This window comes from Centropristis striata, chromosome 11 (genome assembly GCF_030273125.1).
Source record: "Centropristis striata isolate RG_2023a ecotype Rhode Island chromosome 11, C.striata_1.0, whole genome shotgun sequence".
NCBI classification, from domain to species: domain Eukaryota; kingdom Metazoa; phylum Chordata; class Actinopteri; order Perciformes; family Serranidae; genus Centropristis; species Centropristis striata.
In genome coordinates this window covers 7,149,573-7,161,920 of record NC_081527.1, presented here as the reverse complement: position 1 = coordinate 7,161,920, position 12,348 = coordinate 7,149,573, and the positions used below count along the sequence as shown (strand labels likewise).

General features: G+C 39.0%; 1 protein-coding gene across 1 annotated transcript in view; it reads right to left on the bottom strand.

The window, feature by feature from the left end:
- The window catches only part of zswim5 (zinc finger, SWIM-type containing 5), an 88,055-nt gene continuing 75,707 nt past the window's right edge, over positions 1-12,348 (bottom strand). The window contains exons 10-16 of the mRNA XM_059344043.1: positions 11,327-11,478; positions 9,825-9,927; positions 9,593-9,728; positions 8,786-8,943; positions 8,512-8,675; positions 6,186-6,267; positions 1-5,703 (exon numbers count right to left, since the gene is read on the bottom strand). Of these exons, the coding sequence (XP_059200026.1) occupies positions 4,841-5,703; positions 6,186-6,267; positions 8,512-8,675; positions 8,786-8,943; positions 9,593-9,728; positions 9,825-9,927; positions 11,327-11,478 (1,658 nt within the window). The 3' untranslated portion in view covers positions 1-4,840. The remainder of the gene's footprint in view (positions 5,704-6,185; positions 6,268-8,511; positions 8,676-8,785; positions 8,944-9,592; positions 9,729-9,824; positions 9,928-11,326; positions 11,479-12,348) is intronic.

Below are 12,348 nucleotides of genomic sequence, written 5' to 3'. Positions count from 1 at the left end.
ACGTGTTTCACACTTTATTCATAGAAAAGCACTGAGATTCCAACACAAATCAATATAAAATGGTAGTAGCGTTACATAAATAGTAATAAATTCTCGCTTTATAGACAGTAGCTCAAGAAGTTGAACAAAAAAAATTACAAAAAAACAAAAAAAACAAGTGTTGATGATAAGCTATCATACTTCTGTGGCAACAAATACTGGAAATACCTTTTCATAATCAGTAGCACAAAGAGGCAACAAACACTTTCAATTTTCCCTTAAGTTAGAAAGAATGCAAAACAAAACAAACTGGGAAACCAGCAAATAGTACTCTCCTAAGAAAGAAAGAAAGAAAGAAAGAAAGGAAAGAGAAACAATAAGAAGAGGCTGATACAGTTAACACAGAATGAAAGACGGAGGTCAAGTTAGAGGGAGGAACGTCTATTTATGCACCACGTAAAACAGAATCCTCTATGTAGAAACCTTACAGCAACAGAAGATTTTTTTTAAAAACTTGCTGCAGTGCACTGATGTCTCGAGTGCTTTATGGTCGCCGACACGTGGACGCGAAGCTCCTCCCGGTGTGAGAGCGGGTGAGGTGATGAACAACTGAAGATTAGATAAAGAAAGCATGGCAATGAGATAGAAGAGGTGAAGGGAGTTGAGAAAGCAATCACAAAAACAAGTAACAACGAGGAATGAACACGAGGTCATCCGCAGGCCGCCTCCTTTGTTCACACAGTTGCTGTTTCTGACTCTCTGACATTTCGTGTATTGTTCTGTCTCACTGCGGTGCCGCCACTCGACACCTCTGAGAAGACACTAAAGGCTTGAGTCCTGATTAAATAAAAAACCCAACAAAGAAGTAAAGCAAAAATAAACTTTGTACATTGATCGGTCACAAAGGCATTTTTCCACCATTTTCATTTTTTTTCTCCTCTAAATGTTGCAGCGTATGCAGGCTGGCTACTGCGCATTGTCCAAATACAAGCATGCTGGGTCTTGTCTTTGTCCACCCCCCCTTTTTCTCTTTAATAGTGGTTCGTTCCACTGAGTCTCTTCTTCCACACCTTTAGGGGGGCATCTTTAAGAGGTGACAAGACCATCGAAGTGGTTCTGCATAGTCAGGTTTAGTACTGTTTACAAATGAATGCCTTCCCCCATTTTCCTCGACTTCGAACGACATGCTTCCTTTTGGAAAACAGACTTTTTTTTTGTCTTTGCAAATCAAAAACAAATCAACAAAAAAAATACAAATAATAATAGTTATTATAGCAAAAACAAACTGAAAGAAATGTACACAGGAGCACCTGAGAAATGCCTTGAAGTCTTTGCTCTTACAAAAAACGCTGTCAAATTCCCCGTCCAAAACAATTCAAGTACACCCCCGCCAAAATAAAACAAAGTAAAAACAAACACATAACGTACTTATCATAAATAATTATAACTTTACAATTTTCTGAATTGACACTTTAATATTTACAATATCTTAAATGCTTAATGCTACTACTTTTTGTTTTGTTTCTTTAAGTGATGTCCCTGAGAACTGAGTTTAGCCTCTCTTTTCTTTCTTTTGCTCAGTTTTCCTTTTTTTTCCTCCCCCCCATTCTTCTATATGCGTTTCTTCAGATCAAAAAGGCCCAGAGTTGTGACTGACTACCCGGGTAGTGGGTGAAGGTAGCTCTCATGGAATGTAAAAAACAGACAAGAAAATGTTCCTCCATTCAACAAAAAAAAAACAACAACCCTTTTTCTTTTATTCTCCTGCCGTCGCCGACAGGCCGACTCACTCTCGTGTTCTGTTTGTGTGTCTGCGATTTCTACTCACTCATACAAAGTTACTAAACAATCAATAAATAAATGCTGAAGCAGGCAGGAACGTACTGAAGAGGTATTTGTGTGAAGTGCTTGTACGATGACATTTAGTCCGACCGGTAAAGATTTAAGCTCTTTGCTGTATTCTATACGGCCATTAACAACACTTTGCCTCCGGGTAAGAAAAGGGAACATGAACATCCCTCATAAAGAAAGAAAGAAGTAACCTCCTGTGCCAAGGCATGTGGTCTCCAATATGCACGGTTAAAGTCATAAAACGTTACAGTATTTGTTGTGTTTGCACTGTTTGTATCTATAAACCACCCGTCTTCACAGTCCAGGATGATCACAACCAGTAGCATTCACGGGTAAGTGGCTTTAGTAGCTAAAGAACCTTTTCCATCACAAGTCAAGAAACTACAGGCTCAGCTAGGTTAAGTGTATTTTGACATCACTGACATTACGGAGATTAGTGATGTCTAAATGAAGCTTCATGATCCATTTTCTATATTTTCTGAGCCCACGAGATATAGCTCTTTGTCCAAAAAAAGCTTTGAAAGCACACTGAATTAGCCTTTCTTCAGGTTTTTTCTTTAAACCAATTATGCTATCTAGTGAAAAAATACAACTAATTGTTCATCAAGCTTCATGTGGACATCACTAACTGCGATTACCGTTTTAAATATTAGCCTGTCTTTTTTTGTTTTAGTTTATCCAAACAATACTTACGCCACTGTTAACTAGTGATGTCCAAATGAAGCTTCCCGAAACATTTTCTATATTTTCTGAGCCCACGAGTTGGCGCTCTTTGTCCAAAAAAGGCTTAAAAGCACAATGAATTAACCTTTATTGAGTCTTTTTCTGTTAAATACAAATACAACTAATGGTTGATGAAGCTTCATTTGGACATCACTACTGTCAACTGATTTTTAGGCCACTTTAGGGTGTTAACAGTGACATATTACCTTACAAAACTGGGGTGGCTAACAAACTAGAGTTGTGTTTCTGGTCAAATAACAAATGTCAGCTCAATATTCCTCCAATATTTTTTTTAATCTCTGTTTTGGTCCCCATTTACTCTTTAGCTGCTAAATGCACCGCTAGCTGCTAACTTTTTTGTTTTGATTCATACAAACAAAAGTTACTCAGACCAGTAATTTTCTTCACTGCCACTGTCAATGTGTTAGCAAACAGTTGATAATTCACACATTTAGCAGCAAAATTAGCATTCTTTGGAGTCCTGTTTCTGACAAACTCACAAATATAAGCCCAATATTTGTTTTGTTCTGGTCTCCAATTACTTTTTAGCAACTAATTGCTCCACAATGTCCTTCAGCTAACTGAAAACTTCTTTGCTAGCTGCTAACTGTTAGCCTGCCTGCTGCAGCCAGAAACGAAGATGATGACTATAGCGAGATCGACCCAAATTGTGTATTTGTCAGCTATAAAAATATAGATAATTAGCTAATTAATTTGCTAAAATCTTTTGGTAGGCTTTCTATTCTATATACATAAGGCAGAACTTTTTTCCTTTTTATAAGTCCAATATTATTTAGCAATTATTAATTCTGGCTGCTACAGTGATTTTAGCTAATTCTGACTCTTTTATTAGTGCTTATTTGACCAATTGGGAATGGGAAGTACTGCATAGTTCACCCCAACAACTCAGCATTTAGTAAAAAAGTATAATTATAGTATCTGAGCTGCTGGGGCTGTAGCGGTAGGAACTATGAGCATGAAAAGAATCAACATTGGAACCAGATTTCTGCTCTGAAAATCGGCTCAAGGTGATGAGAAAAGCTCCAGGAAACACAGAAACAAGATTGTTGAGATGGAAAAGGGACTTTAGCTACAGGCAGAGTTAACGACTAACAGTCAAGTTCCCAATATGTTCCGAAGCTTCCTAACAGAATACAAATAAGTGAAATTAATGCTGCTAGGTGCTAAAAATGAAGCGCAGACATTATTGTATATTGCTTATTGACTAAATCTTGATCTAGCGGGTGAGAGGTGACCACTGGAGTCTTATAGATTTCAAAGGTTTTGGCCACAAATAGCTGTACAGCAGTGCAGTGGTAGCTCTAAAAAAAATGGGAATACTGCCACAATACTCCCACCATTCGTCACAGTTGTGTATTGTCACTGTTAATAAGCTTATAGGAGGACATATGAGATATACTGTATATATATGTGCACGTGGAGCCTCAACTACTCTACCTTAGCAAGAACAGCCTGAATAATGTCACCCTCAGGCTTCTGGATGTGGAAACATGCACTCTTTGAAGCATCATGATCCTTTCCTTTGAAGATATTGTTGAGGAAAAGCACTGACCAGCAGGTGTAGAGGGGAGGAGCTAGTCTAGAGTGGCTTTAGTCAAAACCAGTTGGTACTACAGAGAGAGCACACGTGTTGTTATCTACTCTAAGATGCCCTGAATGAAACTAGAGGCCATTTCTGATAGAGAAGTTAAAGCTGACGAATAATACAGTCGAGGTATGACGGTAACACCATGTGTGTTTTTGACCTCAGTGGGTTTTTTTTTTTTTATCTCTTTTGGAATGACATGTTCCTTCCACTGTGAAAACCTCCTCCTCCTCCTCCTCCTCCTCCTATTCTTCTTCTTAACCGCAGCTGAAAGCGTCTTCTGGCTCAAAGTAAGTACCCCATCCAACAAAATCTTTTGGTTTTCAAAATCATCATGTGCCACCAGAAAAACTAAAGTTTTCATCACAATCTTTTGACTTTTTTCATACTAAATTTTAACATTAGTCGGAGGGGGAAAATGCTTTGTTTTTCTCTTTGACATTTTCGAAGCCGTTTCCCCCCTTTTTGCAGTCTCAACGAAGTAGAGCAATGTACTGCGAACACTTCCTGGTTCACATTCAAGAAACAAAACAACAAAATAAGGACAAAAACTTAAGACTTAGTCAACAAATGGCTCAACATAAGAAAGTAAAAATACAAGGAAATCCAAAAAACCTTAAATAGAAACGAATAAGTTGAACTACTTCCCAAGGAGAGGGTCCCTGTGAGGGAGGGGTGAGGTCAGCCGAAACGCTCCCGGACCAACATCATCAGTTTCTTCTTGCCCTTATAGATCTGTTTCAGGTTGTCTATGAACTGGGCGAACTGGATGTGGCCGTCCTGTGCCAGCAGGAAAGTCACCCGTGCTTTGCTCAGGAACTCTATGAACTCTCCGTAGTGCCGCGGACTGATGTGCGTCAGTCGAGAGTGCGTGGTGTTGATGTACGCCGAGATCGTGGCGTCCAGGAGCTGCCGCAGCGGCGCCTTGTCCGTCGACATCAGCTTCCCAGAGTTCCTTCTCCCGGGGATGCCGGCGAGCCCCGGCGCCGTCATGGTGCACCGCCGCAGGATGTCGGACAGCACCGTGGCGCAGTGCACGCTCTTCACCACCATGGGGATGATGGCGGCAAGCTCGTTTTTACCGAGCGAGTGGCTGAGCGCGCACGCCCAGAGCACGTCGTTAATAGCCGGGTGTGTGTCCTGGTTGTACGCCAGGTTGAGGTGGGTCATGGCGAGGGAGGCCAACTTGAAGGAGCGGAGAGGGTACCCCCGGTGCTCCATGTACCGGGCGATGGTGAACAGTTGGGAGTACGTCATCCCCGTGGACGCCGCGTCGATCACGATCTGGTAGGCCGTCTCGAAGGCGATGTGGTCCTTCTCGCAGAGCGTCAGGGCCGACAGGGCGCAGTTCTGGGGGTCCTTCATGGCGCACTGCAGTGCCAGGGTCCGGGCGCAGCTGGCCAGCTCCTCGCGCTGCGGGTAGTCCAGGCTGAGGCGCAGGATGGTGTTGTGGGACATGACGGTGGCCGCCACGATGCTGGTGGCCTCGGTCGGCGTGAAGAGAGTGTACCAGCTCTGTAGGATGCTCACCAACGCCCGCAGACCTGAGGAGGAGAGGACAAGATTTAACATTTACTGCGGTCAGAATGTGACTCGTGTGAAGACTGTCCAGACTCTATATTGTTAACCCTCTATGGTACGGTGCTGCCCCATTTTTGGCCTGTCAAATTTCTTTAACGCATGTTTTTGAGTGATGCGATTCTTTAAAAAAGAGGGAAGAGTATAGGGAACCAATAGCAATGCTTTAATTCGTCACATGACCTCCAGGAGGCCATATTGAAACCCTATTTTGCAGACTTTTCCAAAGGAAACAGCTTTGCCATTTTGCGCCACAAAAATCACTCAAAACGTAATTTCCTGGCCCTTTTCCATCTGGAAATTTTTTTTCCTACTGATAGGTGAGTAAACCTTAATTTTTGATAGTTTCATACACTTAGACTGTTCAAGACACTCATTTCAATGGGTCGTTGGTGTGTGTGTGTGTGTGTGTGTGTGTGTGTGTGTGTGTGTGTGTGAGATCACATACCGACTTCAGTGGCACAGGTTACCAGCCAGCGAACCATCTCTCTTCTTCTCCAGTTCAGAGTGGACAGAGTCATCCTCATCACCTGCAGAGAACAATAAAACAATATTAACACGTGTTTCACACAGATTAGGCAGAAGGTCTAAAAATGACCTGTTAGAGGGAAAAAAATCAGGATATTCTCTGATATTAAAGTAGTAAATATATAAGAAAAAATTAACAAATTAACAAGAAAAAAATATTCTATGAACTCAAAGTCACAAATAAAAAATAAAAAAAGAAGAAAGAAAGAAATGATCCATTATTGAAATGGTAATTTTACAAGAAATAATTAAAATATTCTGAGATTATATATTTGTGAGAAAAAAAGAGAGATTAAAGAGACAAATTAACTAAAAGGCCTTTAGGAAAAACCTATCATATTTACAATAAATGTATATATTTTTATGTATTACAGTTGCAGGAAAAAAAGTCTGATATTAAAGTGATAAATATATAAGAAAAAAATGAAGTAAAACAAACTTGAATATGCTATGCTCTCATTAACTTACAATGTTTTTCTAAAAAAAAGAAAAAGAAATTCTCTGAGATTGAAATGTTATTTTTTATAAAAGGAATTAAAATATTCTCTAAGATTATACATTTGTGAGGAAAAAGATAACAGAGATTAAAGTGATAAATCGACTAAAAGACCTCTGGAAAAACCTAGCATATTTACAATAAACTTTTTTTTTCTGGGAGTATAAAGTCATACAATTGCAGAAAAAAAACATCTGATACTAAAGCGGTAAATTTACAAGAAAAAATATCCTATAGACAATAAAATCTTATTTTCCTGGAATATTACCTCCTTCCCCCTGACTATCATTATTTATTTTAACGCACAATGGCCCTAATAAGTAGCTACAGTGTTTCTCATACTAATATTGACGAAAAAAGTAACAATATATATTAAAACATATCTGTACTTTTAGCAAAATAAGTGATCATTAAAGGTGTGAAATTATAATTTAAGGGTTAATGAGCAGCGCTGCATGTCTCCGGTGGTGACAGATGTGTCCAAAACGTGTTTGAAAAAATCACACATGACTAATTGTGATGTTTCCATTTTGAGCACTTTATTAGCAGTTCTGCTGACAGGAACTGAGGCGATACTCTAAATACCAGGAGGAAGAGCTGCTGCTGCTGCTGCTGCTGCTGCCTTCATGATCTGAGGCGTTTTTTCTGTGTTTACTGTGAAACCCAAAAGGCTTAATTATGTGGTTTCTTCTCATCAACAACGGTAAAACGCTGTGTGATGTTTTCTCTGCTAATTTGTAGTGAGGCTGCACAAATTACAAGTTCAGGGAAACTGTTGCATGTTTTGACTGGTGACCAGTGCTCTGGTTATTTTGGCGGTGAAATGATTTTATGAAAACTGCTGACTCGCCCTCATATTGCACGCTCTCTCTCTCACACACACATTCTTGTACTTCCATCTTTGTGAGGACCCTCATTGGAATAATGAATTCCCTTGCAAGGTTATAATAGTTTGGGATTTTTCATTAGTTTTAGTTTTAATTTTGTTGTGAATTTTTTTGTTTGTTTTCAAATTCAGTTAGTTTTAATTCGTTTTTAGAGTGAGTTTGCTAGTTTTAGTTTGGTATATTTTTAAATGCTTTAGTTATAGTTTAGTTTTTTATTAGTTTTAGTTTTTTGTAATGGGGTATTTGTTGGGTGGGAGATTAAAAGAGGTCACAGTAAATTTTGCCTTTATTTCCTTTGTCTTATCCATCTTCATTATGTATGAAAAAAGTTGACAAAGACGAAAACGAAGGACATTTTCACTATAAGTTATGTTAGTTTTGTAACCACACAAGACAGTTTCAGTTAGTTGTCATTATCATGTAACCTTTAACCCTTAAAACAAAGGCTGAAATCTCAAAAAAGCCTTTAAAGAAGTAAGGACCGGCCGAAATGTCCTCACTTTTTGCCTTTATTTCCTTTGTCTTATCCATCTTCATTACGTATGAAAAAAGTTGACAAAGACGGAAACAAAGGACATTTTCACTATAATTTTAGTTAGTTTTGTAACCACACGATACAGTTCCAGTTAGTTAATTATCATTTTTTAAACATAAACCTAATGTAACCTTTAACCCTAAAACAAAGTCTGAAATCTCAAAAAAGCCTTTAAAGAAGTGAGGACCGGCCGAAATGTCCTCACTTTGCAAAAATGTCCTCACTCTGTTAGTTAAAAACCTGTTCCGGTCCTCACTATGTAGGAAGTAAAAGAACACACACACACACACACACACACACACACACACACACACACACAAACACGTACCTGCAGTCCCAGCTCCAGCGCCACGTTGAGCAGAGTGATATCAGGCGGGTTGTCTGCCGGCGTGGCGATCTTGAAGGCGTCCTGGGCCAGTTTGAAGATTAAGGAAGAGGAGTGGATGTTTTTCTGAATGGCCTCCAGCACCGTCCGCAATCTCAGCATGTCGCCTGCAGCCAAAATGATAATAAGAACATTAAACAACAAGCTGTGCTGTCAGAGAAAACATTGACAGGGGGACGTTTCTCTGCTGGCTGCAGCTGTGGCGGCTGCTAGTTACCTTTAGCAGCAGTGAGCATGGTGGAGGCCAGCTCACACTGCTGGGACTCCAGGTGTCCCAGTGTGAACCAGCGCGGGTATCTGCTGGGGACGATGGAGATGCCGTGGTGAGGGTGGCCCACGTCCCCGGAGCCCGCTGACGACTCCAGCACCGGCAGCCTGGCAGAGACACACAACACACTTTACACTTTCTGTAGTTTTTAAGAAAGTCCAGGTCCAGTTCACATTACAGGCATGGAAAAAATGATTAGACCACCCCTGTTTTCTTGAATTTCTTTTTTATTGTAATGCCTGGTACAGTTAAAGGTACAAATATAATGATAACAACAAAAACAGCTGATTGAATTTTAATTTAAGAGCTGATATCTTGACATTTTCCATGGTTTTCCTGATAATGATTTTGGTTATTATCAAGAAAACCATGGAAAATGTCTAGATATCAGCTCTTAAATTAAAATCCAATCAGCTGTTTTTGTTTTGTGTCTTTTTGGTCATTTTGTGTCTTTTTTTTGTTGTCATTTTGTCTCTTTTTGTGTCTTTTTTTTGGTCATTTTGTGTCTTTTTTGGTCATTTAGTGACTTTTTTTTAGTCATTTTGCGTCTTTTTTTAGTAAATTTGTATCTTTTTATGTCTTTTTTTTGGTCATTTTGTGTCTTTTTTTAGTCATTTTGTATCTTTTTTTGTCATTTTGTGTCTTTTTTTTAGTCATTTTGTCTCTTTTTGTGTCATTTTTTAGTCATTTTGTATCTTTTTTTGGTCATTTTGTGTCTTTTTTTAGTCAGATTTCACACTGGATTGGGAGACTGACCTCATGGCGCGGAGAGCCACCTTATACGCCAGGTCTGCGTCGTGTGGCAGCAGAGCGGAGAAGAGGTACTTGGCGAAGGTGTGCATGGGAACGCTCTCCCTGTGGATGACCTCACCCAGACCGCTGAACGGACCAGCTGGGGCCGAGAGAGGACACACAAGCTTTATTCTTCCTCTCAACAATGTGAAAGAACATCATGTACCAGGCTCAATACATGGAGGTGTTGCTGTACCTTCTAGTAGCTGGATGGCCTGTTTCCGAAGAGTCTGAACCAGGAGGTCGTCCAGCTCCAGTTCTTGAAGTTTTGCAACAATCTGCTCCTCGTTACGACACACCTAGAACATGTTCACAAAGACATTTATTCGGAAAAACGATAGAAAGAAATGTACCAAAATGATCAACATGCTTAGAAAATGCCACCATGGTTTGTGGAATAATTACAGAATATTTATATTTTGGATTCTGTTGACACTGGGAATGTTAAAACAGTCTAAAGCTGATTACAATTCACACAAAGAAATGTTCCTTGGATTTGTAAGTGAACTGCAGAACGGTGGCTGTCTCCACTGCTTGTTTTTTCAGGAAACAAAATGCCATTTTTCATTTTGTCTCTTTTTTTGGTCATTTAGTGTCTTTTTTTTAGTCATTTTGTCTCTTTTTGTGTCTTTTTTTAGTCATTTTGTGGGTTTTTTGGTCATTTTGTGTCTTTTTTGCTCATTTTGTGTAATTTTTTGGGTAATTTTGTGTCTTTTTTTGACATTTATTCACAATGTTAGAAAGAAATGTACCAAAATGATCAACACGCTTAGAAAATGCCACCAAGATTTGTGGAATAACTACAGAACATTCATATTTTGGATTATCTTGACACTGGGAATATTAAAACAGTCTAAAGCTGATTACAATTCACACAAAGAAATGTTCCTTGGATTTGTAAGTGAGCTGCAGAACGGTGGCTGTCTCCACTGCTTGTTTTTTCAGGAAACAAAATGCCCTGACCTTTTCTTTCTTTTTGCCTGGCAATTACTTCACACAGACATTTAATTATAGTGATTTTCTAACATGGCGACATTGTCTACACCAGACAAATTCACACCGCTTGTTTTAATGTGCAACAAACCACAAATGCAGTTAGGTTACCCACGGCAACAGCCTGGCATTACTGTTTTCTCTATGAAGGGGTAAACTGTGTTGGATTGTGTTATAATACAGGTACATCTCAAAAAATTCTATTACTCATATATTATATAGATTCATTACACACAGTGAAATATTTCAAGCCTGTTTTTCTTTTAATTTTGATGATTCTGACTTAGAGATAATGAAAACACAAAACTCAGTGTCTCAGAAAATTAGAATATTGTGAAGAAGTTAATTTTCTGAGACACTGAGTTTTGTGTTTTCATTATCTCTAAGCCAGAATCATCAAAATTAAAAGAAAAACAGCCATGAAATATTTCACTCTACTTGTAATGAATCTATATAATAAATGAGTTTCACTTTCTGAAATAACTGACAAAAAATATTGAACTTTTTCACGATATTCAAATTTTTTTTAGATGTACCTGTACATAAAAGTTAAGACAACACAATTATTCATATGCTGAATTTATCAGAATTCCCAAATCAGTTGTTAATGCTAATAACTTATATTGCAAAGCAAATTTAGCCCTGGAACTTTTTCACAATATTCTATTTTTTCTGAGCTGTACTTGAACTGTGTGACTAGCGTACCTTGTCCTGAGCGTACAGGCCCTCGGGCATTATCCTCTGCTGGCCCATCCCCATCAGAGCCACCTCCAGGGCCAGAGTCAGGTAGGACTCCCCTCCATCAGGACTGCCCCACACGGGGACATGGTGGTAGACTGGAGGCCTGGGGTCGCCTTCTGGGAGGAAGAAAGAGAGAAACCTTGTTGAATATGTGATCTCAATAGGAATAAAAGTGCTGCTGAAATGAACTCTGGTCACTGCCCTGTCAATCTCAATCATACTACTCTGCTGAGGAACCGTTCCTAATGGTGTGTTCACACTAAGCGTGAAGCTCGTTTTCAATTAAATCAGAAGAGGAACGATTTTTTAAGCCACCTGTCAGCAGCCAGAGCTTTATGACAGAACCTCATATTTGTGGGACTCGGATTGATTGTTTCAGAAAAACTAAGTCTCTAAAAGCGCCAAAGCATGGCTTCTTCATCACATCCAGACGTAAAAACCAAACAGACCAAAAAAAAGACACAAAATGACTAAAAAAATGACACAAAATGACCCAAAAAAAGACACAAGGGACTAATTTTGTGTAATTTTTTTGGGGTCATTTTGTGTCTTTTTAACATAATTTTCTGTCTTTTTTGTTAATTCTGTGTATTTTTTGTTCATTTTTGTGTCTTTTTTTTGTCATTTCGTGTCTTTTTTTTGGTCATTTTGTGTCTTTTTTTGTTCATTTTGATACAGCCTCCAGCGGCCCCCAGGTCATTTGAGTTTGAGACCCCTGGCTCACAGACATCGGTTGCATAAAAGTCAGAAGAAGACTTAAATACATGAGAAAACTTTAATCAGAGAGGGAGATGTAATCTGTTGTCGTGTTGTGTGGTGGGCTGCCAAAACTGAAAAGGCACTAATAAAAATAATCTTTGTACATGTGCATTACAATATTATCTTATGCATTTATTGCTTATACTTGAGACAGTATTTTGACAGTAATAGAAGGAATAATCATGTGAGGAAGAAGTCTTCTTATTGGTGGTCTGTTGTCTGTTTTT